The sequence below is a fragment of the Crocuta crocuta genome, unplaced genomic scaffold, assembly GCF_008692635.1.
Source record: "Crocuta crocuta isolate KB4526 unplaced genomic scaffold, BGI_CrCroc_1.0 scaffold343, whole genome shotgun sequence".
NCBI classification, from domain to species: Eukaryota; Metazoa; Chordata; class Mammalia; order Carnivora; family Hyaenidae; genus Crocuta; species Crocuta crocuta.
The window spans coordinates 2,780,685-2,808,439 of NW_027532679.1; the positions used below are offsets into that span (position 1 = coordinate 2,780,685).

Here is a 27,755-nt window from a genome sequence, read left to right on the forward strand (position 1 = left end):
GAGAGGCTCCAGGGGCACCAGGAGGGATGGAGGTTGGAGAGGGCTGGCCCCTGGAGCCTCAGCGCTTACGTGTCTCCTGTTAGCACCTTCTTTCATGAGGAGATGTGACCCCAGGGCACCAAGTAAGTTTCCTCCATACGCACCCCAAGAAGCAGACTATTGGTGGGGCTACAAGGAAAGGAAAAAATTTTCTCAGGCATCCATGCCAGGGTGGTCACTTGCATATATCACTAAAGACAAGAGATTACTCAGGATAAAAGACCTTCAGAGCTGAGAGAGACCTTAACAGTACATGTCCCCTCCTCTCTATTCATGAGGGAAGAAATGGGGAACCAGAGAGGGGAGCTGGTCTCCCAGGGTCTAATGGCACACCAGCAGCAGAGGTGGAAGAAGGAAAGCACAGGTTTCCAGCACCGACTCCAGTCCTGGAGGAGGCAGCATAGCAAGAATCAGGGCTCCCCAAATCTCTGGGCTACACTTTATACTTACACAGCTGGGGAATCCCCAGGCCAAGCTGGTACTTTCTGAGATTAGAATGAGGCATGAGCTTTCTGGAGTCTCTGCGTTTATGAAACTGAAATGAAATAAATATTTAAATGACATATCAGTTGTTCTAATTAAAGAGGGGTACTAATAGCAAAGAAAAGAAAGGGAGGGAGGGTGGAAGGGAGGGCCCTTAATGGACATCCACGGAAGAACTTCTTTTCTTGTGGAGGACTCTGAAGTAGTTAAAAAGAATAAGATGCTCAAGTAGCTTTGTATATACACACATAGAAAATGCTGGAAGATTAATAATACTGAGTGAAAAAAAGCAAGTCCCCACACAAGACGCATATTATGGTGCCATATATATATATATTTAAAAAATGGGGGGGGCCTGGGTGGTCCAGTCAGTTAAGCATCCGCCTCTTGACCTCAGCTCAAGTCTTGATCTCAGGGTCATAAGTTCAAGCCCTGTATTGGGTTAAAAAAATAAAAATCAAAAATAAAACCCACAAAATATACAGCACTGAAAAAAAATCTAGGGGAAAAAAAGCATATCAAATAGTTCAGCCATAAAGTCAGCTATTTTCTCCAGGCATCAGGGGGTAAACTAAGATTAGGGGTCAACAGGAACTTTAATTTTATCTGGAATGTCTAATGTTTGACAAGGAAAGTATTTTCAAGTATTATTATTAAACTAAAAATTAATTTAAAAAATAGAAGTAGTACCTAATAGCTGTAGATTAATAATAACAGAAAAACTGGAAGAATAGTGAAAAGTACAAAGTAAGAAGTCTTTTACTTGTTTATCCCATGTCTTTTTTCTGATAGGTTTGCAGAGTTTCTGGTTGTGGGTTCCATATTGGAATATATTCTTCAAATACCTTCTCTCATTCTGTGGCTTGTATTTTTTGTTTTTAACAGTTAATTAATATATCATTAATGTGTAAGTAGAGGGAATATAAGTTGAAAAGATTAATTACTTGTACAAAGGTATGCCTTTTCTCTTTAAGTTAGGTGCTTATAAATATTTCTTCAAATTCAGGACGCAGTGTTAGAGAAACCTCTATACCTGTGGAGCAGGCTGCATGCTTGGTATTTTTAATTAAGGTCTAATGTACATGGAGTAACATATTGAATATGCAGAATTCTCACCACAGAGGCAGATTGAATCATCTGTGTTACTGTGGGTGGGCATTTGGGTTATTTACGGCGTGATGCTATAATGAATGAAGACACCATGAATGTTCTTGCACATTTCTGTTGGTGGATCTATGCTCTCATTTTTATTAGGTAAATTTACCTAGTAGTGGGATGGCTAGGTCAATGTGTAGGTCAATGTTTAGTTTCAGTAGATACTGCCAAACTCTTTTACAAAGTGTTATGCAAATTTATTCACTCAGCAATGTAGGAGAGTTTTAATTTCTTGACATTCTCATGAACATTGGATTGTCTGTCTTTTCAATCATAGCTATACCATCAAGGTATCTCATTATGGTTTTGATTTCCCTGCTGACCACTGATGCTGGGCCTCTTTCCAAAAGGTACAGCCATTTGGACAGCCTCTTTTGTGAAAAGCTGTTCAATATTTTTGCCTGCTTTTAAATTAACTCCTCTTTTCCATATTTATTTGTACGTATTATTGATATATCGTGGATACATAAATTGCAAATACATTTCTTTGGCTTGTCTTTCAAGAAACAGAAGTTCTTTTTTTTAATGTTTTATTTATTTCTGAGAGAGAAAGAGAGAGACAGCGTGAGCAGGGGAGAGTCAGAGAGAGAGAAAGATACAGAATCTGAAATAGGCTCCAGGCTCTGACCTGGCTGTCAACACAGAGCCTGAAGTGGGGCTCGAACCCACGAACTATAAGATCATGACCTGAGCCAAAGTCAGACGCTTAACCGACTGAGTCACCCAGGTGCCCCGTGAAACAGAAGTTCTTAAGGCTCGGTGTATTTATCATTTCTTCCCCCGTGTCGTTGGTGTTTTTGTGACTTGTCTTAAAACATTTTTCCTACTCTAACATCAGGAAGCTGTATTATCTTCTAAAAGTTTTAGAATTTAGCCTTTTGAGGCTTAACAGACCTTTAAGTCTATTGTTCACTTGGAATTGATGTGTGTGTTTAGTGGGAGGTAGAAATCCATTTTCATTTCTTCCCGATTATCCCAGCAGCAGTGATTGAAAAGATCTCTTCTCCCCGCTCTGCAATGGCAGTGCCACACGTGTCATTGATCAAGTGCCCGCAAAGGGTCTAGTCGTGGCAGGCTACCCTGCCCTGAAATGAACCAGCATTTGTAGGCATCTAATTATAAACCCTGTTATGTTTTTAAAGGAAATTCTAACTACTGTTAGTAATTCTAATTACTAACAACTAGTATCTCCTACCCTGAGAAATCAGAAGATGGTCATTAAGGAAATATTCCACAGTCTCCAAGTTTTTTCTCAAATTCTGTGTAGTTTTTGAGCCATCAGCCCATTGTTCGTTATGCTGACAATACCAGAAGGGGGCCCTGTTTGTTCACGTGAGCGAGGGAGAGCCCGGTCCCTGGGAAGAAGACAGCCTAGCCTGTCTGTCTGCCTGTCTGCCTTTTATGGCAGGACCTCCCATTGTCCCGGACGTAAGAGTATTCTCTGCCTTGAACCCTGTTGTTTATTTCTTCTCTCCTCCTTGTAGTCAGAGTGGGCCACAGTCAGAGTCTGGGCACTGATGAGAGAATTGTTCCTTTTACAGGAGGCCTTGGGCCCAAACTCACAGAACTGGGCACCGTACAGGGTGGCTTTCACAATCTCAGCACTACTGAGATTACCCTTTGTTGTAAGAGCCAGATAACCCTTTGTTGTAGGGGCCCGTCCTGTGCATTATAGGGTGTTGAGCAGCATCTCTGAGCTCTACCCTCTCTCTGGGTGCTAGTAGTACCTTCTCAGTTGTGACAACGAGAAAGGTCTAAAGGTCTCCAGATCCTGCCTCGTATTCCTTTNCAAGGCCCCACGAGGGAGATGACTTTCCCAGGGTTACAGCTAGTGGGGGACATGGGGTGAGAACCCAGGATCCTTACGGTTGGCACGCTCAGGGACAGAGGACTGCTCCACAGAGCCTTGCAGATGACGTGGTTGGCTTTTGTTTGGGTTTTCGTTCTGGCTCCACATCTGATCTCTCTATCTCCTGCCTCCACTTTATAGTCCTTTCTCTGTAATTTTGTTTTTCTTATTGCATAACTGAAATAAATTCATTGCCATAAAACCCAGAGGAGCCGAAAGAAGAAAAAACAAAAACCGCATTGCCACACGAGGGGCCACTGTGCACGTTGTGAACGTTATCCTTTCAGATGTTTTTATGTTCCCACATATCGCTATTAAAATTTTTCATAGTTTTTTTTCTTACTTCGTTTAGTTATAAAAGTCATGTTCACCAAGCTGAGAAGAGTGGCGAGCAGCATGGAGTGTGATGGGGGCGGGCAATCTTACACTTTTTACTTTACATCCTAAATTACTGTGTGCATTTAGTGCAATGAAACATGTTTTGCTTTTTTGTCCCCCTGAAGAGGAAGTACTCACACTTAACACAGGTACACAATCCTGATGCATGAGGAGTAAAAAAGCAAATGCCCGCCCTTCACTGTCCGTCTTAGACCTTGACTCCGTATCTCCACCTGTTCTTGACCCAGAGTTCTTTTTCCCATCACCCTGACTAAAGACCCCTCCGGCCACTCAGGAGGCACATTCTGTCCCTACATCCAGGCACCGCTGAGCAGCGCCCCTCTCGGCCCGTCTGCAAGCAGCACATCCTCCTGCCTAGACCGAGAACCTGGTGGTGTTCTGGATTGAAAATAAGTCAAGCTTTGTGGAGAGAGAACACCTCGACTCCCAGTAGTACCTTTCCTCTAGATGCTTTCTAGTTTTTAAGTATTTTTACATGCTTTCAGACACGTCCCAATCTGGAAACCAAACCTGCTACTCTCATCAACCTATGAGGCATAGAGCAAACACGTTCCAACTGCTGAGACTCACCGAGTCTGCAGACCTGACCGAGAGCCCCATGTGGGCCAGGCAGTCGGTGTGTGGGACTCCAAGGCTCACAGATCATTGGACACAGTCCCGTCCCTGATGGCACTGTTCACAGTCAATACCCTCAGTCTGCAGCACAGAGGGGGTTAGCCTTCTGGGGGGTAGGCAGAATGATCTCATAGCTTTTAACTATTTACTTACTCAAAAAATAAGAAAGGAACTAAGCCTACCTGTTTAATTAACACACTGTTCCAGAATTGATCACATAAATGTATGTCAGTGGAGGTGTTTGCTCAAAATTGTACAAGTGGAAGCTTGTGGTCAAAAAAGTGTGGAGACCACCCGCCAAGAGCCACAGCAAAAGAGTGAACAGGGGTATAAAATAATGGAAACAGGGAGGAGGGGACGATAGGATAGATTTCCTGGTTGAGGGTCATTTTTGTATCCTTAGAACATTAACACAGGCCCATCAACTGTAGCCTATATGATGAGCAGAGGGACATTTCAGCTCAGTTCTAGATGAGGAGTAGAAACATACCTGTTTATTCCCTAAAATCTTCCAAGGTAACACCACTCCATTTGAGAGAAAGGCTGTCACCTTAATCCAGAGCCACCTCAGTCCTTGAAACGTGGGACACTTGTATCATTAGCCTGGGCCAGTAATTGCCAAGAAACCAGAGCCTTGGGTTTTCAGTTCTGCACTGATGACTTTCTTATGGGGAGACCCCAGGGGATGGAAGGCCTAGAAGCTGAGGGTTTGGAGTCACAATGCAGTTTGCTCTCCTGGGTATTACTGGAGGGCAGACACCTGCAGACATCCAGGAGGTGGTGTCATGGTCCCAGCCGCAGCTGCTCATTGCAGTCGCTCAGAAAACTCCTTAAACATCCTGAGCTGGCAGTTCAGCCAGCTCCAAGGTGGCCCTGCCTAAAATGCCAGGCCCAAAGCTCCACGCCTGATTCCAGTGTGTCGCCAGGGTGGAGAGCCCCTGATCTAGAAGTCTTCTTAACAAGTGCTTCCAGAGGCTAGACACTGACGTGTCGTCACAATTCCTGCCATATCTGCAGGCCACTGGGCAAATTGTTTACACAATATTTTTATTTAAATTAACTTTTTAACTTAAATTTATTTTGAAAGTGGGATGCCTGGGTGGCTCAGTTGGTTAAGTGTCCAACTTCGGCTCAGTTCATGATCTCATGCTTTGTGGGTTCGAGCCCCACGTAAGGCCCTGTGCTGATAGCTCAGAGCCTGGAGCCTGCTTCAGATTCTGTGTCTCCCCCTCTCTCTGTCCCTCCCCTGCTTCCGCTCCCTGTCTTTTCTCTCTCTCAAGAATACACATTTAAAAAATTTTATTTTAAAAGGAAACTTTATATCACTTCCATTAAACAATATCATTATCTCTTGCCATCATTAGAAAGCCACCAGAGGAACACTTGAGTAGCTCAGTTGGTTGAGTGTCAGACTCTTGATTTCAGCCCCGGTCATGATCTCGCAGTTAGTGAGTTCAAGCCCCACATCAGGCTCTATGCTAATAGCTTGAGAATCTCTCCCTCTCTGTCTGCCCCTCCCCCACTCGTGTACACGCTCTCTTTCTAAATAAATAAATAAGCAACCGGAATAATAAATTCAATCAAAATACAACAAAGTAATGTAAATCCAGCTGCTGTCTGCCCAGTCCTCTGAGCCTGGGGCTTGCTCTGTTAAAAAATGGAGTTTAGCAAATGTTAGGGAGGTGATGAGACATGCTGGATCCAAATGGGAGACTTCCTTGTTAAATTCAGAATGATTGCTAGGAAATGAGAGGAAAATAACTTTCCCACTGTGACCCACTATTGGTAAATATCATTTCCCTGCATCCCCAGTTCCCACCTTTTAGGAGATGCCAGCCTTGGAAGACACTGAAGTGCACTTGAGGGAAAGGGAAACTACTTTGTAAGCTAGTTTCTTGGTTGTAGATCTTTCCCAGCCGACCAGACATGGTTGTGATTCAGAATCATTTCCCCCCTGACGATTCAGGCAGTGGGGGAAGGAGTCGAGGTGAGACGTGACAGATAGCATTGTTCCAGTGAGGCTCACATTAGTGGGGAAGGACCACACAGACGTGCAGACATGCAGACACACAGATTCAGATAAGCTTGCGATCTATGTAGCCAGGTTTACAAAGAGCTCCTGGAAACGAGGGCCCCACCGGCACAGGAGCAGACGGAATGTGTCTCAGTTGAACTCTGCACTGCTCACTGGAATCCCAGACGAGAGGCTGGAAGGCTGCCGCTCATGCTTTCTATACCAGGCTGGGTGTGGGAAGCCTAACCTGCTCCTGGGACCCTGTATTTTGGGGGCTTAACATCAGCATGCAGGAACACTTCACTCACAGGCTCCGTGTGTGCATATAAGGAAATGTTTAGAATGCTGCACTGTCTGGTTAGGTCCTATAACCACCCTCCCCCGACACGCTCCCACCAGAACACCAGAGTGGGGATTCCTGGGGGTCCTCAGCCTCCAGTTCCCAGCTCATTTCTCCACACTCACTTGACAAAGACAAAAACATAAAATATTAGTGTTAGGGCTACTGCCTTTCGGTTGCCTCAAAACTTAGAATGTTAAGAAAATATTGTTTTGACATTGGTTTGATGGTTCCCTTTAGGAGATCAGCTAAAACTGGTATATACTTTTTCACCCAGAAATGCCTAAACGTAGCATCTAATGCTGTTGTATGTGAATCTGACATGCATATAGCACATTGATCCTATTTTTTAAAATATGTGTCCTGAATCTGTATGGTATCTTTTATTTTTTTTATTTTAAAAAATTTCTTTTCAGTGTTTATTTATTTTTGAGAGACAGAGAGAGACAGAGAGCTGAGTAGAGAAGGGACAGAGAGTGAGGGAGACAGAATCTGAAGCAGGCTCCAGGCTCTGAGCTGTCAGCACAGCTGCAGGGCTCGAACCCATGAACCATGAGATTATGACCTAAGCCGAAGTCGGACACTTAACCGACTGAGTCACCCGGCACCCCTACATGGTATCCTTTAGATAAGAGAAATCAAGTCCTCAGCCTTATAGGCTGAGTGAGTTGGGGACATGAGGTTTTGTATTTTGTGTTTCTGTATTTTGGTATTTGATGGAAATTGCTCACGGTCGGGGGCTCCTGGCTAGCTCAGTCAGTGGAGCATGCAGCTCTTGACCTTGGGGTTGTGAGTTAGAACCCCATGTTGGGTGTCATCTCTACTTAAAAAATATAAATAAATAAAAATAAAATTTAAATCAGTAGTTAAAAATATTTCAAAAAAAATTAAATCTCTCATGGCCCATGAGTTTTAAGTTAAGTAAAACAGGAAAGGAAAATTTTTAAACTGAAACTAATACAAAAATTAAAATATTCATCCCTTGAAGAATTTTTATGTGGGTCCCTTATATTAAGATATTTTTGCATCCTGATTCCCTAGCCTCTTCACTTTTATTTGCTCTGTTGATGAAGAACAATTTGATAGTAGCTTTTGGTCCTTATTAATCATCTAGTGATTACTTCTTTCATAACCATAACGTATTAGTAGTTGTCCTAAGCAGTAGCAATAATATAGAGAAGCATGGTACTTGGTAAGTGCAGAAGTGACCTGATAGCACTTGTCGGTGCCTAGCCCCTCTCAGAGAGAACCCTCTGTGGAAGCAGGAACAGTCTGCAGTTCCCAAACAAGGAGGTCATTGAAGTCTGTTTGGTAGAGCAATTGCTGCTTCTTCACACTTTAGAAAAAGTATAGGGGACGCCTGGGTGGCTCAGTCAGTTAAGCGTCCAACTTCGGCTCAGGTCATGATCTCACGGTTCATGGGTTCGAGCCCCACATTAGCCTCTGTGCTGACGGCTCAGAGCCTGAAGCCTGCTTCAGATTCTGTGTTTTCCTCTTTCTGCTCCTTCCCTGCTCATGCTGTCTCTGTCACTCAGAAGTGAATAAACATTAAAAAAAAATCTTTTAAAGAATGGGGTTTTTTGTTTGTTTTTATTTAATTTTTATTTATTTTTGAGATAGAGAGAGACAGAGCATGCGTGAAGAAGGGGCAGAGAGAGAAAGGGAGACACAGAATCCAAAACAGACTCCAGGCTCTGAGCTGTCAGCACAGAGTCTGACATGGGGCTTGAACCCACGAACTGTGAAATCATGATCTGAGCTGAAGTCGAGCGCTTAACTGACTGAGCCACCCAGGTGCCCCAAGAATGTTTTTTAATGTAGGTGCTCACAAAACTGAGGTTCTATCAGAGGATAATCTTGGTTTTAGGAGTTGTGCGCTGGAGTATTTAAGGCTGAGTAATCCAATGACTTCAATGTGCTTTCAGTGATTCAGTAAAACATAGAGTCACAACAGAAATGGTAAAAGAAAGGGTCATTGTGACTGTACGTCAGGAGTATAAGGATGTGCATTGTTCTTTCAAATATTTTATATGTTCTGTATTTTTCATAACACAAGTTTGAAGCGGGGAAAAGGAAACTTCATTATGGAATCTAGAAAGTTAAGAAGAAGAAGGGTCCCTAAGCAGACAAGGTCACAGTGTATAAGGAGGAAGAAAAGTTACCAGGGTTTTGTTTTTTCCAGCTACTTGTGCTACTTGGTGAGATTTATTTTGGGTAACATGCTTAGGAGTCACATCTGACCTCATTTTTTAAAATTTATAGAGGCATCTGCTAGTGCTGAACACAGCCACGACTCTCACGCTGCCCATCTATTTGATTTCTAAGCAGGAAATATCGATATAGAATCGTGGAAAGGCAGATGAAGCCGTGAAAGCTGTCCAGTCCAAACTAGAAAGAGACCACACGGGATTTGTCAGTGGCCCTGAGAGAACTCCTAGAATGCCTCTGTCGGCTGCCCTCTTCCTGTGCACCATGATGGGGAGATATTCCCTGTGCTTGAGGCTCTTTTAGAGGAAAGAAAACAATAATGCCTTTTCCCTGTGTGCAGTTTAAGAGAAATGTCTCAAACCCAGCTTCTTTGAGGGTCACTGCCTATCTATTCTTGTTAAAGCTGAAATTTACTAGTAGGTAAAGCATTGCAGGGGGTGAGGGGTAAAATGACAGGGCTGATTTTCCATGTAGCAGCAAAGGACCTTCATACAGCTATAAATCCGGTCATGTCATCCCCCTGCTTAAACTGACAGGCGGTTTCTCATTGTATTTAACGTTCTAGCTCCCAGCTGTGACCCACAGGGCCCCAGAAAATTCGGCCATGCCCACTCCTCCAGCTTCATTCATCCTTTATTACACTCTCTGCCTGGGTTCACAGTGCAGCCACACAGCAGACTTCGAAGGTCAGGGTACAGCTGAATCCTCCCATCCTTGGCTTCTACCCAAATGCTTGTTGACATTTACCTACTTGGTGTTATGGTTTAGGGGACACCAAGAGGACTCCCCCCGACCCAAACAAAAGCATCTCTTCCTCTTTCTATCAGTGTCGGAAATTCTCCTATTAGAGACTTGGTTAATTTGAAATGTTACCTGATCTTTAAAAGCCCCAGGGACACCTGGGTGGCTCAGTTGGTTACATCCGACTTCATCTCAAGTCATGATCTCATGGTTCATGAGTTACAGCCCCGTGTTGGGCTCTGTGCTGACAGCTCAGAGCCTGGAGCCTACTTCAGATTCTGTGTCTCCTTCTCTCTCTGTGCCTCTCCCACTTGTGCTCTCTCTCTCTCAAAAATAAGTAAATGTTTAAAAAAAAATTTAAAGCCCCGGTAAAATGCAAAGCCTGCTATGATGGGTTTGGAGAAAGATTGAGCCAGTATTTTAGTAGGTAATCATTTATCCAATCATTTTGAGAAATAAGATAGCCACCCAGGAAAGGGGGTGGGGAAACCAAAAGATTCCTCCAGGCCAAAACAAAGGTAAACATAAACACAAAAAGAGAAACTGTCCTGTACATAGTAAGATGAGGATAGTGTATACTAAGTGATAAAAATCGATTACAAAAGAATAGATATTTTTATGCCCCATCATTTAAAAATATATTCTTAAATGTTATATGTATAGATGAACCAGGCAAGATAACCCCCCCAAGATTATCAGTGATGACCCATGGGTGGTGGGATTATAAATTTCTTCCCTTTTAAAAAAATGCATTTGCATTTTCTTATTTTAAAAAAATGAGCATAAATACTTAACCAACAAAAATAAAGAGGATAGAGTAGCAACTTTAAAAACCTGCCTTCTGTGATGTAACGTACAGCATGGTGGCTAGAGTTAACAGTGCTATGTTGTCCACTTGAGAGCTACCGAGAGTGGATCTTCAATGATCTCACCACCACCACCAAAAATGGTAATTGTATGAGGTGAAAGATGTGTTAACTAACCTCATTGTGGGAATCATCTCACAATCATCAGATCGGCAGTGTGTCAAGTCATCACACTGTACACCTTAAATCAACACAATGTTATAGGTCAGTTATATCCCAGTAAAGCCAAGGGGAAAATCTGCCAAACTAATAATTGTTCACGGGACAACCCTTGTCGGAATTAAGTATTGGGGGCATTTCCAGAAGAAAGTGGCAAATGCCAGGTCAGTTAACACATACAAAGTAACTAAAATGGTGGTGGTGGTGGTATTAAGAGATCAAGGACAACAAATTTGTAACATAAGTGCCATTGCCCCTCTTCTAGCCCAGGGCAGACATTAACAATTGACCCTGCTGAGCCTGAATGTGTTGTCAGAATCACCTCCAAAAGCAGCCACTAACTCAGTCATGGATGGTGACCCCAGGGCCGCTCCTGGCACATATGTTGACCACAGGCAAATCGTGGAAAGGTAGCCTTCCTCCAGATGTTTCACTTCTTTCTTTTGAACCGTGATCATAATATGTTGGTTTTTAGAGAGCAAAATGCATCTGCTGGGAAAGGATGATTATAAACAGTCAATCTCTGACGTCGGCGGTATGCTTGGCACCCCTTAGGATGGAATCCTCGTGGACAGTATACTGCCTTCATAAACCATTCATAGTCCTGGGGGATTCTTGTTTGTCATCTCTGATGGAAATCATTAACTCCCTCCCCCAAAATAAATACCAGCCCTGACAAGATGACATCATCTCCCAATGAAAGCAAAGTGGTCGGAGACCCCTGGAAACTGTCGTCCTGGCACTGTAGGCACTGGGATCTGTCCTACTTTGGTATCTAGGGGGCAGTTGAAATGCCCACTTCCTCTTGGTCAGATGCATGGTCCAGTACAGCAAGGCAACCTGGCGAGGCATAGGGCACTAACTGGGCATCATTCACCAGTCAACGGCTTCTGTTTCAAGGCAGCATGATTCAAGGAGGACCGTGAGCCTCTGTTGTAATTAAAACTCAGACTTCATTCCATTGTTTTCCAGTCCATGAATTTGCTGACTTCTCATTCCAGGGATTTGCAATGAACATCGTTCCCTGGGGCCTTTGCTTTTGCGTTAGCCACATTACAAGGCCAGCCCTTCCAACACCCAGGGTTTGGGGTGTGCAGTCCTGTGGTTGGGAAGGAGATGTGTTCTGGGGGTGGGGGCAGGGTCCACGGGACCTCATGATGAGTAAGAGAAGCTCATATAGTGAGGACATTTACCATCCAGTAGGTTATTACTGGCCACTTGCAGTTTAAAAACCAGCATTCCCATTTTGAGACTTGCCATAGGCACCTGCCCCTCCTGTGAATCAAGAGGCCTTTTCCTCTCGCCTTGATGCGTGTGCAGACTTATTCTGTGTAATGGTCTCCACACTTAGTGACACTGCCTCTTTAATTGTAGGTGCTGTATATTCTTCGGGATACAGACAGAATGTAAGCAAAAGAGCGGAGACCTCTCAGAATTCTCTTGCTGACCTGGGCCTGGCCCCTGGGCCACCCTCCTAAACCAGCCTTGCCCTGTTCTTTCATTTTGCTCCACTGCTGAGTTACACAGCCTTGAATGAGACAGAAATCTTTCTGCAGAGGGAGAAAGGCAGGAAGTGGCCAATGCTTGACTCCTGGGCGTTCTCCTGGAAAGGGCATATCAAAGAGCCTGGGTTCAAGTTTTGCCTGTGTACTTAATAGCTATGAGACTCCAGGAAAGTGATTCAAATCCTCTGAGCCTTAGTTTCCACACCCAAAAACTACCGGGGCTGAGTATAAGTATCCCTTGCTTTTTGCAACTTTGCTTTCCGCCTTGCTTTTCCAGAAGACCTTACAACGGTACCTGTTTTCACTAACCACAAGAAATCCAAAGAGGATTTTGCTTTCAGGAAAAAAGGTGAAAAGCAAAAATAGCATCCAGCCTTTGTTTTGCAGCAAGTGGCCGCAGAGGCAGCACGAGTGGCCCCGCCACACTCCTTCCCAGAGGCTGCACTCAGCATCTCAGCATCAGGCTGCCAGAGCTTTGGACTGTGCCTCATTTGTGGTTTAGCTCAACTTATTTTGCACATTCCTTAGAGAGATGTGTCCTAAGGTGTCAAAGAAGCCAAAGAGAGAGGTTGTTTTTTAGGGTCTGGGAATATTCAAAATGTTTTCCATATAAATTCACGGTCATTACTTCTTGCTTTATACCATTTGGCCTTAGGACAGGTTTCATTAGGAGTGCTCTGTGTTCGGATATTAGGGGAAACCGATTCCCACTTCCCAGTCTCTGTATTAAGTGAAGTGAGGAATGTAAAGTCACCGGAGCTTCAGAAGCAGGCCCTCCGCTACCATGAGTCCCTTCTTTCCTCTTCCCAGAGCTTCCCAGAGGCATTAACTCAGCCTCAGTCCCCGAAAGGAGAGCCTGGCCCCAGTGTGCCCATAGGCCTGTCAGCCCACCCTGCTCTCTTCACAGTTGATCTTGATCTCATCTCCCCTCTATCTGCGATTGCACTTTTCCCGCCAGTTCAAAACCTGGCCTATTCTCTCCAGCCACCTTGAGGCCATCGCCATCTTATTCCCCGCTGTTCTATCCAGCACACACCTTATCAAATGTAGTGGTAGTTTAAGTGGAGGTAGTGGAGGTTTACTTACCTTAGTATCAAACCAGCAGATGTTCAAAAACTAGTGGCTTGCGAAGAAATTATTTACACAAATCCAGGATAGAGGTTACCTCTGGGGTTTGAGGAAGAGAAGTTTCAGTAATTTCCTGTTTCTTTAGCTACAAGATGGCTCTAGACTCTTCATTCTTCAAGCTGCCTATATATGTCACAATTCTTTCAGTTTGAAGAATGTTAGTAGCTATGACTAAAAATCCAGCAAATAAAGCGACAAATGATGTGATCCTATCAGATATGAGTGAGGCTAAAAAGTTTCTCATGTAGTAAGATTTTAAGTAATCTCCTGTTTCTATGTTTGATAATTTTACATTGTTTTCATCCTGTGTATCTCATGAGGGGGAGAATATTCCACACTTCCTCAGACTTTGGGCACATGAGACTGTCATGGGGAAACAATGGGTGTCCAAGTGAATTGGCCCTGGGTCTTAACCCTGTCAGCCCTTCTGCTTCTCTATTGCCACGTGGACCTGAATAGGAAACGTCACTCCCTGAGAATACCAGTGTCCTGGCACATCAGATGGGGATCATAAGAGCCACCTCATAGAATATTCTGAAGTGCAAAGTAGATGATGGGCACAGAGCACCTGGCACATAGCGTTTAGTAATGCTTATTGTCTCTCCTTCCCTGAAGAACAAAGCCATTATGTTGGTATAGATTCTCAATTCTAGGGAAAGACCCTTAGAGACTGTTTAACCCAACCTCTTCATTTTGTGCCATTTAAATTATTCTTAATTGCACATGATAAATCAAATAATACAGATGATCTTATGATGAAAAACATCATTCTTGGCTCTGCTGCACCTCGCCCCACCTGTACCCCAGTCCCCAAGGCAACTTGTTTTAATCATTTCTATTCCTAGTTGTTCTCATTGTTATCTACATAATGCTTAATAATATGAGGATAGCTTCTGTTTCTTAATTGGCAACTTCAGACAATACTTACTGACTCCCTAGTTGGAAAGATGAGATTTTAGCTCATTTACATCTCCCCTCTCTCTTCCTCTTTAATATTTGATTACGTTACTTAGTGCTCCTATTGCTTCCCTTGTAATCAGAGATAATACACTCACTACCATTGCTTCTTTTCGTAACATTATTTAATATCTTGACTCCTTTCTGTGAAAGAGAAAAATTAACACCCCCAACTTGCACTTCTAACACTTCTACCTCCTATGCCCTACGCTTTTGCTTCTGTATGGTCAAAGTTGTATTTTCGTAACATTTGTATTTTCTTCTGCATCTGCAACTTGTCCTTAAGTGTAGCCTAAACAAAACAAAAGGAAATCATATAGTAGTTACATTGTTAAATCTATGCAGTTGTTATTCCTTGCTAGACCAAATGGCATGCTAGGATTTCATTTCCTTCCCTCTAATTCCAGCTCAAATCCCCCAAAACTCCTTATTTTAAAGTTAAAAAGTTACTTTCAGAGTTTTGTTTCAGGTCAATTTTTTACTCTAATATATGTTCAATATAGAAAATTCAGTAAGTACATACAAGTAGAAAAAACAGGGAGAAAGAGAGGGATAGAAAATTAAGAACACCTGAAAATCTCATCACATGGAGCACTTCTTAAAAATGCTTCATATAATTCATACAGAGTAATCAGTAAAATTGAAGAGAAAACACTTTCCTTAGTAATAAGGGGAAGCATCCAGGCCCATATAAGAAAACACAAAATAGAAGAGATTCTGTCCCAAGTCTCAATTCCCTTACATGCCACAGACATCCAACTTTCATTGCACATGCTTGCTAAGCATTTATTATCTATTGGACACCATGCTCCCTTGGAATAAAATACAGTTAAAAATGGACATTGTCCCTACCTTCATACAGTTACATTCCAGTGGGGGGAAGTGGACATTAACTAGTCAGAGGTAGGCAAGTATAAAGTATAAAACAGGTTGAGTTTAGATGTTGAAAGGAAAAGACCGTGATTCTCTGAGGGCACATAACAAAGGAAACTGCCTGGGGTGGGGAGGTATTCAGGGGGTGGAGAATGTCTTCCTGAAGGAATGATGGTTGAATTGAGATCTGAAAGAAGAGTGGGAGTTTACTAAGCAAAGGGAGTAGGGACAGGAGAGGGTGTTTCAGAGAGAAGGCAAAAATTCAGTGATGAGTGCACAGATGGTACATTCAAATAGCAAACGCTGTTGTGGCTGGAGCAGAGGGAGCCGGGGGTGAGTGGGGAAGAAACTGGCTCTCAAGGTGCTTCACATGCCAGGGGCTGGAGGGGTTCCTGGGCGGAGTGCAAGGCCAAGTGTAGATCCTTCAAGATAGAGATTAGATAAGAAGGATGTTGACCGTTAGCATAGACGCCCACAGTGGAGGCTTGATTGGCTTCCTGACACAGCCTTTGTATGCTCTAAACTGGACATTTTTGCCCGTGGCAATGGCCTCAGCTACAGAATGCCAAACACATGCCTTCTATGAAAGGTGTTGCAAGGTATGTGGCCGCCTCATTGTGCAAATGGCCACGTAGCTCATCCTCCAGGACTTTTCAGGCAAATGCTTTCCCACCTCTATTAGGAAACCACATCCGTCTGTCTTTCCTCACCTTCATTGACAGACTGCATGAGGAGGCAGAAACTACACAGAAAGCATGCCAGCAGAGGCCCCCCCTTGCCCCCAGAGAACCCCTGATCCGACAGTTGTAAACTGGAGGACAGGGGCATATGCAGAGAGGGGTCATGGAACACTCTCATCCCCCCAGAGAAATCTGAAGTGGAAGCTCATCATGTGACATTAACAAAGCAGCAACATTGCTCTTGTAAAGGACCCAGAACCTTCTTCCTCTTGTATCCCCTAAGGTGGCACCCAAGGTCAATTTTACTCACCTAAATTTAATAAAATAGAAAGCTAACAGTTCAGGCAATGGTCAACTTCTCTAGTAAGAAGACGTTTCTAGGAGTAGCTGAGTTTTTTGGAAGAAAAGAAAACGAGAAAGATAGGGAAACTTGGCAGCGGAGCTATTGTAACCAACCCTCTGCTTAGAATACTTCTGCAGTTCCTTATTGCACTTAAGATAAAATCAGACTTTATACCATGCCTGTGAACTCCCATGTGATCTGGTTCCTCCCTACTGTTAGGGTCTCAGTGTGTACTGTGATTCCCAGCATGGCATCACTAGGCTCCAGCTTACCTTCTGCCCCAGAGCCTTTGCACTGGAATGTTCTTACCTCATATGTGTACAGCTGGCTCCCTCACTTCATTCCATCTTCTATTCAAATGTCTCTCCCTCAAAAAGGAGGTTTCCTTAACCACCCTTCCTCAAGTAGGCCCTTCCCCACTCCCCCTCACTCTCTACCCTATTACCTTATTTTGTTTTATCACCATCTGAAATTTTCTGATTTGTTTGTTTTTATCTGTCTCTATCAACTAAAATATAAATTCCATGAGGGCAGAGATCTAGTCTAACTTGTTCAACATCATATCTGCAAAGTCTAGAACAGTGCCAGGTGCTCCACCAATCTTTGTTGGCTGAATGGATGTAATGCTATTCTCATGCTTGGAGGTTAGTCATGTGGATAAATACATATAGTTATTTGTCTAAGACAAATATGAGATAACAAATGTGCATTTGTTAATCAAATTTATTGAGAAACCATTAAGTCCTAGGCACTGGGGAGAAGATGCAGAACTAGAGACCACACCCCCCACCCTTAAGGACCTCAGAGTGTTGTGGTGGCCAGTGGGAAGAAATGTGGAAAGAAGTGAGAGACATGAGAACTTGGGGGTCCCTGGGTGGCTCAGTTGGTCAAGTGTCTGAATCTTGATTTCGGCTCAGGTCATGATCTCACGGTTCGTGAGATCCAGCCCCACATTGGGCTCTGTGCTGACGGTGCAAAGCCGGTTTAGGATTCTCTCTTTCCTTCTCTCTGCCCCTCCCCTGCTTATGTGCTCTTTCTCTCTTCTCTTTCTCAATAAATAAACATTTAAAAAGAGAGAAAGAGAGAGACATGAAGACTTAATGGTCATGGGAAGTGAAGAGAAAGAAAATGAGCCCCAGGCTTTAGGCTTGGGCAAATGAGGAGATGATTGTGCCATTTGGTGAGCAAATGGGGGAAGTAGGGGACAGTCAACTTTAGAAATGTTGAGGTATGGAATATCCGAGTGGTGATATGCAGCAAGGAGCTGGATATCCAAGTGGGGACCTTGGGAAGGGTGAAAGCCGCCATGTCCTTGACATATACAAACCCCCAAAACACACTCAAGGAAAACATTGGTAACGTGAATAGTCAGTCCTATGTCTATCAAAGAAATGTTATTTCTTATTTTTAAAAAAATTTCCAACAAAGAAAACTCCACGTGCACATGATTTCACTTGTGAATTCTACCAAGCATCTCAGGAAGAAATAATACCAATTCTGTTCAGTTGCTTCCAAAATACAGAAAAGAGGGGAGCTCTTCCCAAATCATCTTACAAGGTCAGCATTATCCTAATACCAAAACCAAAGACATTAAAAAAGAAAACAACAAATCAGTGCCCCTCATGAATAAAGTGTAAAAATCCTCAATAAAATATTAGCAAATAATATCCAGCAGTACGTAAAAAGCAAAATGCATCATTGCCAAGTGAGGTTTATGCCCACAATGCAAGGCCATATGATTTTTCATCATTGAAAAATCAATCAATGTAATTCACCATATTAATAAATTATAGCCTGAATGATCAATAAGACAAGTTTTAGACTGATATGATGAAGCCAAGCACCTAAGTTTAGAAATAGCAATGAGGACCAGGTTGTTTGATCTACTGGTTATGGGAGAAAATAGCTTCATTAAGAAAGAGGGAAATTTTCCCCTCTGGCGAAAACACTGAGATCTGTGTCCTTTTGGAAAAGGGCTGGCCAGGCAGGTTCTTTTGAAAGGTTCACTTGTCTTTCCTCTGCTAGCCTTGCTTCAAGGACTGATCTGTAGTATAAAAGGAGTTTGGGGGCTCTCCTCTTGAGTAGCCAGCCTTCCGGGTTTCCGGGACGGCATATTCCACCCATGCCTGGGTAAGGAAAGCCAGGGGCACTCATAGTCCTGTTTTCCTCAGATGCTTAGGATCCAGGAATGCCGGAGTTGAATGAAGCCTGGGTCCTACCCAGTCCAAATCCCTACACTTTAAAGAAGAGAAGCCAAGAGCCATGGAGGATGGCTTGCCTCCATCCCCTTACCCCATCTGTTCTGAAATCCAGTGATCGTAAACTGATCCTGGAACACCAAGCCCATTAGACCTGATCCTGCAGGCCTGTTTCCCCCAGACTTTCCCCTCTTTTTAAGCCTTTTATGCATAGTAAGTCACCATCAAAACAGATGTGTCCTAGGTTCTAGCTTCTCTGTCCTCACCATTTGGTGTCTGTGTGGAGAAAACCAAACAGACACATGCCTTTGCATAGAATCATGTGCATCAGTGGATGGGCAGATTGGCCAAGCCACCTGCTTTGAGCTTACAAGCCTTATAACCACAAAGACACAGGTTCTGGGCCCCATCATCTCTATTTGATTCCCCTGTCACTCATTTGAAATCCTCAACAAATTCCTTGTGAGATTATAATGAAACATGTATTGCACATTCATTTTGTGTCAAGGACCATCCTATAAGGTTATGCTTTCTCTCACTCGATCCTAACAAAAACCCATTAAATAGGTACTATTCTGGTCCTCATTTTACAGGTGAATAAATAGGCTCAAAGTGATTAAGCAACTTGCCTAAGATGCCACAGCTAGTAAGTAGAAGAGGCAGAATTTGAACCCTGGCTGTCTGCGGCACTCAAGCTTTCAGAAATGAAAATTCTTCGTGGTTTAAAATGAACATTGTTTTCCCTTTTCTTTCCCCCATTTCTGTTTGCAGTCTCAGGAGGAAGTCTGTGATTTGCTCCATGCTGCACCGTTCCAAAACATCTTGCCTAGAGTCTACATCAAAGGTAAGAAATCACTAACAGCCACTAAGTAGCCAACTTGCATTTGAACTTCATGCCCACCTAATCCCAATAAACTCAGATCTGCAGTCGAGAAACATTAAATAAAGCTTTGGGCAGCTATTCAATAGTCACAGAATCAACAGAATTAAAAATGACACTCCAGGCCTTGTTCCTTGGTCCTTCTAGATCTCCAATGTGTTCCTGTCTAGTCTTCCTTTAATTCATTCCAATGATGGGGAACTCACCACCCTAAAAGGCAGATAGTTCTGTTGCTGGACAAAGGTAATAGAATATTTTCTTCTAGTGAGTCCTGATCACACTTTCCAGAACGAAGGAGAACAGTTTGACACAGTCTGTCCAAGTTTTGGAACACAGATACGTCACCAGTCCTCTGAGAGTTTTTCGTTCTTCAGGTCCCCCAGGGTTCCCTGAGTCTCATTTCCTGCTCTGCTGCTCCTTTTGCAGAAGGGGAGCGTCTGGAAGTCCGGATGAAACGCCTGGAAGCCAAGTATGCCCCACTTCACCTGGTCCCTCTGATAGAGCGGCTGGGGACCCCTCAGGTACAATCCTTTTTTTTTTTAACAATTAATTTTTATTTATTTTGAGAGACATAGAGAGCAAGCAGGGGAGGAACAGAGAGAGAGGGAGACAGAATCCCAAGCAGTCTCTACACCATCAGAGCAGAACCTGACACAGGCCTTGAACCTATGGACTGTGAGATCATGACCTGAGCCAAAATTAAGAGAGTTGGACGCTTAACTGATTGAGCCACCCAGGCGCCCCAGGCACAATACTTCTATCATGGACTCTGAGAACCAAAAGGAACTTTAAAGGGAGAGCATTTGGTTTAACACCCTCATTTTAAAGGCAGGGCAACTGAGGCCCAGAAAGAGGAATGTCTACAAAGCCTGTTAGTGGCAGGGTCAGGTCTGGAATGAGATTTGCCGTTTTTCAGGCCTGAGAAACAGGGGTCTTCTACACCCCGTATCAGCTGTTCTACCAAGAAAGAAGGAAGTCAGACAAGTATCTATTGTGCTTCTCTGAGTATCAGGAATTCTGCTAAGTTACCTCTCAGAATTAAATGTCCATACACCCTGAGAACCAGCAATTCACCTCTGGATATCTTTGCTAGAAAAACACAGGAACACAGCTGCTTACTGTAGCATTGTTTGTTAAAGCAAACACTAGAAACAACCTTTAGAGGTTTGACTAAATGTGATAAAGGTATCTAAATGCTCAATACTCTCTATATAATAATGAAAAGGAAAAGTGAGATCTAGGTGCATCAATATGCACAGGTCATAAGCGCATGGTTGGGTGAAGAACGCATACAACAAAACCCATCAGTGAAACTTTTCCTAAAACATGATATACTCCTAGTTTCATAATCGTAGCGCCCCCTGGAGAGGGAGGTGAAGGAGACAGAGATGGGGCAGTGATCACGGGGCACTTCAGCTTTATCTGTAATGAGCTAATCTTTTCAAAAGTGAATAAGCTCATATGTTAATTCTGTGATTAAAATCAGTTTTTACAGGGGCGCCTGGCTATCTCAGACAATAGAGCATGTGACTCTTGATCTCAGGGTTGTGAGTTCAAGCCCCATGTTGGATGTAGAGATGCCTTAAAAATAAAATATTTGAAACAAAACTTAATGTTTACAAACCAGTGCCAGTTGCTCTGCACATGAGGATGAGTGGGGCAGGACCCCTGCCTCAGAGAACTTAGACAGAGGCAGGAGTCAGGAAGAGAAAAGGGGAGGGACCCAACAAGGGTCTCTTGCTGTCTTCCTTTCAAGTTGACTTGAGTAATCTGTACATTTTCGGGAGGCCAGGGGAGGAACTCCGGAGGTAGAGAAATGGGGCGCCCTGGTGAGATGAGCCAGGGTGGGTCTGTTTTGTTCGCCTTTGCCAACTGTTTAATAGGTTTAGGATTCCATTGTGCATTTGGGCTTGCATTCCAGGGGTCCTCTCGGCTTTTATCACAAAAGCTGATGAGTCCAAGGGACTCAGCTCCTCAGTAGGGGGTAGAAGGCAGCCTGTTCTCTCAAAAATCAGGGCAAGTATTTGGAGCACATTGCAGGACCCGATCTGCTCCAGCGTCAGGCTCCTGAGCACTGTCGCCAGACCACCTGCATGCCACCCACCTCCTACTGAAAACCATGACTCAGTGTTCGGTGGCATCTAGGTCCTTTGAGTCACCACGGGGAGTATTCAGATTCTGTGCAGTGCATATACTTTTTTTTTTTTTTTTTTTTGGCCTTCAGAGGCTGAACAGAGGAGTCCTCTAAAGATTTCCTTTTAGGGAGAAATCCCCCAAGCCAGCGACGTAAAATGTGTCTGTTCTGCCGCTGGTGTCATCCTACAAGAATCTGGCCTCTCGCATCCAGGGTTTGGCATGTGTTTCCACTTAGAAGACTGTGAATTCCTTCCCTGTTCTGGCAAACACCGTTTCCTTGGGACTGATAGAAATCTCAATTTGTCAAATGCTGCGTGTTTGACCAACGAAAGCCTAGACATTCTGCTGGAGAGGAAGTGCCAGTTTTCTGTCTCCTGGCCCTCAAGGAATAGTCCCAAACTTAGTCGTTCCATAGACCAAACAAAAGTTAACAGAATTATGACCTTCCACGCTAGCTGGGGTTCAGGGGACTCACGTGATAGCTAAGTGAGCAACAGGGAGGTTCTGCCACATATTTAAAGTCAAGAGGTTTTGATGGTATCATACCACTGGCATTGATTTCTGGGACATACTCGGGTGATCTGAGTTGATCTCCAGTGCTATCATGGAAAGCACACTAGCCTTGGGTCTTGTCCCAGCTTCACACTTGAATTGATGCATAATCTACTGCTAGACTTTGAATATCTCAGTCTTTGTTTCCCCACCTGTGAAATGGGCTAATAGTAGTTTGGCAGCCATAGTTGAGCTGTCTTTCCTGATTGTTGTACGAAAATAAGTTAAAAGACTTTCAAAAAACACAAAGGATGATATCAAGGATTAGCGAGATATAATTCTCCTCCAAAGGGCAGTAAATGTAATCAAAGTGTTTCACGAAGAAATTTATTTCCACATTTATTTTCAGAGATGCTTTTTCTTTTCCCTTGTTAACTCAGAAAAGAACAGCAGGAAGAGAGAGAAAAAACTCCCACTGAGTTAGACTAGGGAAGAATTGGATGAAATGTATGTAAAACACACATCATATATATGTTTATAACACCAGGTCACAAATTGAGGGCCTTTGCTGCAAACAGTCAGTAATGCACATTTTTCAAAGGGAAAAGGACGTGAAAGAAAACTTACACCCTAAAAAGTATAAATGCCAGCAGAGTGAAAGTGTTCAGCCTTTCCAATGATCACTGAAACGGAAATTAGAAAAATAGGGTACAATTTTTCATCTCTCAAGTTGGCAAAGAACTTTGCTTACTGGTAACAGTGCTAGTGAGGGTACAAAGTGCAGACTTCACACTCAGGGTAGAGAGCGCTCCTGCTTGTCTTTGGACCAGTGTGCTGCTGTGTCGCAAAAGCCTTTTAAAGTGTGTACACACTTGAACTGCGTTGTCCTACTCCTCCTTCTAGGATTTTATCCTAAGAAAATGATCAGAGATAAGCTCAAAAAGTGTTATGTAGTAGGACAGTTGCTTAAGAATTAGCTGCGATAATGAAAATTTGTAAGCACGTTAAAATAACCAGTAAGAGTAGAAGACTGGAGGGGCGCCTGGGTGTCTCAGTCGGTTAAGCGTCCAACTTTGGCTCAGGTCATGATCTCACCACTCATGAGTTTGAGCCCCACATCATACTCTGTGCTGACAGCTCAGAGCCTGGAGCCTGCTTCGGATTCTGTGTCTCCTTCTGTCTCTCTGCCCCTCCCCCATTCATGCTCTATCTCTCTCTCTCTCAAAAATAAATAAACATAAAGAATATAAAAATAAAGAGTAGAAGACTTGATAAATGATAATATATCAATGGCCATTTTATATAACCATTAAAAATTATATTACTGAAAATATTGAAGGAAATGTTTTTTTTAGATTGTTGCTATCTGAAGAGGAAAAAAGCAGGGTAAACAAATTCTGTTGAATATAGATACATACACACACTCACATAATAAACACAAATCATATATCTGTATTTTAAGAAACCTCATTTCTAGGTAGTTGGGTTCATGTGAGATTTGTATTTTCTTATAACTTTTTGAAAATGTTTTTCAATATTTATCCAAGTGACTGTGTGTTACTCTTATAACTCCCAGGAGAAACTGTAAGGGTAAATGCTTCTCCAAGGCCCAGGGACAGAACCCCTAAACCATTTCAGTCATGGGCCCTTTGGTTGGCTGTAGAGGAGAGGTCACCAGAGTTCAGTCTATTTGCAGATTTATAAACCCCATTGCTGATTTTTCCCCAACATGATTGTCAGGCCCTGGGGATTGATTCAGGCTAACTAGATGCCCAGGAGATTAATTAGTAAACCATAAGTCTCTGTGTTAATTTATAGAGAAGAATATCCATGACTTGAGAACAAATATGGGCTTTTTATTTATTTACTGACCATCATCCATGTACCAGGCACTCTATTTTTTTTAGCTCTTAATATGACTTTACTTTTTTAATATAGTTTATTGTCAAGTTCGTTTCCATATAACACCCAGTGTTCATCCCCACAAGTGCCCTCCTCCATGCCCATCACCCATTTTCCCCTCCCCCACAACCCCATCAACCCTCAGTCTGTTCTCAGTATTCAAGAGTCTCTCATGGTTTGCCTCCCTCCCTGTCTGTAACTATTTTCCCTTCCCCTCCCCCATGGTCTGCTGTTAAGTCTCTCCTGTTCCACATATGAGTGAAAACATATGGTAGGCGTCCTTCTCTGCCTGACTTATTTCGCTCAGCATAACACCCTCAAGGTCCATCCATGTTGCTACACATGGCCAGATTTCATTGTTTCTCATTGCCATGGAGTAGTCCATGGTATAGATAAACCACATCTTCTTGATCCATTCGTCTGTTGATGGACACTTAGGCTCTTTCCATGTTTTGGCTATTGTGGAGAGCGCTGCTATGAACATTGGGGTACATGTGCTCCTATGCATCAGCACTCCTGTATCCCTTGGGTAAATTCCTAGCAGTGCTATTGCTGGGTCATACGGGAGTTCTATTGTTAATTTTTTGAGGAACCTCCACACTGTTTTCCTGAGTGGCTGCACCAGTTTGCATTCCCACCAACAGTGTAAGAGGGCCAGGCACTCTCTTTCAGAGTGGAGAGCCCTTTCAGGGTCCAAATACAAGCCTAGAGCATTGCCTGATAAGAACAGAATGAAACACTGGGTTCAGGATTCTTTTGAGGACATTTCTAGCCAACTGTGACAACTGGAATGGTCTCTTCTCTGCTCAGGAGCTTTCTCTGCCCATGGAACCAGGATGAGTCACTGTGAATCAGGGTTCCCTCTCCTTCATGTTTGAAACACAAATTTGTCTTCCCCAATTCACATTTTTGTGTGTGTGCACTAGACTTCTTTCAGTTTATAGTTGTCATGACAACTAAGCTCATGACCCATTTTCCTAATGGGCTCCAGTGTTGTGTTTCCTGATTTATTTCCTTCTGTGGATTAATTTAGAGATTGCCCTCCTTCTAGGGGCCCCAGGGTAATAGCTTAAAGGGGGAAGTCAGGTAGGCCCCTTCCAGGCACTCTGTCAAATGAGGTCTCTGGGGAGACTTCCTTTTGGAGAGCTGACCCCATGCATGCCCTGTGGACCTCTCCATCTAGAGGCTGGCCCTCTTTAGCCTTGTCCCTAGGTTTGGAGACCTTACTTTGACCTTGTTAATGTCTGTCTGCCATTTGCAGATGGTTTTGAGACCTCTACCCCTAGACGGCTTTACTCATAATGCAGACAGTAATGTGTTTTGATGTGCTTGTCTAGCCAGCTGATTATTAGAGATGTAATAACCAGGACCCACATGTGAAGCCAGTTTAAATGATTAATCGAGATAGTTTACAATGGTCAGAGGACTTCTAATTGGAGGAGATGATCCTGTAAAATCAGTGGTAAATTTTTAAAGAGTAACATATGCTTATTGTGGAACATTCAACTTTTACAGAAGTGTTTAAAATAAAAAGTGAAAGCCCTGCATACTTCTCCAAGCCTATCTGCTCCCACAGTTGACATTTCCTTCTAAACTATTTTAGACACACACACACACACACACCCACCCCACAGATAGTGTTGTTTTTTGTCTATGGGATTGTATCTTGTTGATGTGTTTAATAGGATTACAGTATACATTCGTTTTTGGAAACTTGCTCTGTATTCACTTAACAATTTAAGCCATTGATCTAGACTACCAGGGTTCAAATCCAAGCTTTTACTACTCACTGGCTGTCTCTCTGAGCCTCAGTTTCTTCATCTGTACAGTGGGGGTAACAGTGGCAGTGTTTCATGGGATTGTTCCTTCTTTCATGGGGTTGATGTGAGGTATAAGTAGCTTAGGACAAGGCCTCACATATTACATACACACTCAGTGAGTGTGAACTGCTAGTAGTTTCATCTCAGTCCTTGCAGTGGATACATGGCATTTCCTGATGTGGTAGACCTAGATTTTTTTTAGCTGGACTCCTCCTCTTTGATGGCTCCTAGATTTTACTTACCATACATAAGTCTTACCACAAGACACCCCCACTGGTGCACTAAGGTGTACAAAGTTAGTGCCCTGCTGTGGGTGAATGAATCCCATATACAGCCAGCTCCCAGGTGTGAGACTCCCTCGTGAGAGGTGGCAGACAGCGTCTGAGGTAAGGATAGAAGGCTTATGCACTTCTCTATCCCCAGCAAATCGCCATCGCCCGGGAGGGCGACCTGCTGACCAAGGAGCGGTTGTGCTGCGGCCTGTCCATGTTTGAGGTCATCCTGACACGCATCCGGAGTTACCTGCAGGACCCCATCTGGCGGGGCCCGCCGCCCACCAATGGAGTCATGCACGTTGACGAGTGTGTGGAGTTCCACCGCCTCTGGAGTGCCATGCAGTTCGTCTACTGCATCCCTGTGGGGACCAATGAGTTCACAGCCGAGTGAGTGCCCCCCGGGAAGGCTGGGTCGCCGCCCAACCTGCCTTTGTCCCTTGATCCAGAGTCACCAGGCCACCAGGGCTCACCCAAAAAGGTGGGCAGGGGCAGGTTGTCCGCCAGCTGCCGTGGAATACATGTATGTGCTAGGTGCTGGACAGACACCAGTACTGAGCAAACGTACATGGTTCCTGGCCTCATGGGGTTTACAGAGACAAGATGCACAGACATAAGGCACATTGAATGAGGTTGCTTGGCAGGAAGGGTGACAGGTGCATGAGAAGGGAGCAGAATGAGGTTTTGGAATGTAAATCACACAGTAGATCAGAGCCTTGAACATTGCCTGGGATTCAACCCTTAGAGGGGAGGAGAGGACATTCCAGGAAAAGCAACACGTGCTGGAGGCAGAGGAGTGTGTGCGTGAGCATGTGCGCTGGGGTCGAGGACCCCTCAGGGCCTCGTCTTTCCGAGACCCGAAGCTGCCCTGATCGTGGGGGCAGGAGGGAGCCCTGCTGAGGGTTTGGCACTGAGAACCCCAGTGTCCACCTCACCCCTCACAAAATTACAGGATTCATAGAACCGAGAGAAAGGCCTCCCCAGCAGAGGGTCATGCCCTAACTTGCTCACGCGGTCCTGGCTTGTGAGGCCTCCGCTCCTGAAAACCAGGAAGCCTTCGAGAGTAACCCAACCTCTCTGCTGTCCGCAGAGAAGACCAAAGCCGATTCCAGTTCTTCCTTCCCTCACCCAGCTACACATCAAGAACACAGTGGTGAAGGATGCAGGCAAGGCCTGTCCTCCAGGGGCCAAGAGCTGGGGAACAAGCAAGTGAGGTCCAGAGAAACTTCCCCAAGGCTGTGGTGTTGGGGCTGGGCCGGGGGAGCTGTTTTCAGAGCCGCTGCTGGGCCTGCATGTAATGGGAAGCAGGGAAACCTGCCCATCGGGCCGTGGCTGCTCTTTGAGGACAAGAAAACAGCAGAGAAATGACCCCACAGACTCCGAAATCGCCAAGATGCTGCTGCATGCAGGAAGCACGCAGGCTGAGCCTTACCAGACCACGGGGACCCGCANCAGCAGCATCTGCTCATCCACACACCGAGCCCCATCTCTGCCTCAGCCTGCGTGGGCCACCCAGTCTCCCTGTTTGAGATGGTCCTTTGCTTGACACTCATTCCTCTCGCTCCTCTACAGAGAGGCCTAGACAGATTCTCATCTGAATTCTAACCAGCCACATAGATCTCAAGAACTGGCTGAATTTTTCCCCCTACAAATTTGTTTTCTGCAAAGGTGATTTTTCCATCAGTGGCTAACAGGCTGACG

General features: G+C 44.1%; 1 protein-coding gene across 1 annotated transcript in view; it reads left to right on the forward strand.

Moving 5' to 3' along the window:
* The window catches only part of CYFIP2 (cytoplasmic FMR1 interacting protein 2), a 129,080-nt gene that overhangs the window by 95,231 nt on the left and 6,094 nt on the right, over positions 1–27,755 (forward strand). Inside the window, exons 27-29 of the mRNA XM_077780798.1 lie at positions 19,324–19,396; positions 19,859–19,953; positions 26,206–26,444. Of these exons, the coding sequence (XP_077636924.1) occupies positions 19,324–19,396; positions 19,859–19,953; positions 26,206–26,444 (407 nt within the window). The remainder of the gene's footprint in view (positions 1–19,323; positions 19,397–19,858; positions 19,954–26,205; positions 26,445–27,755) is intronic.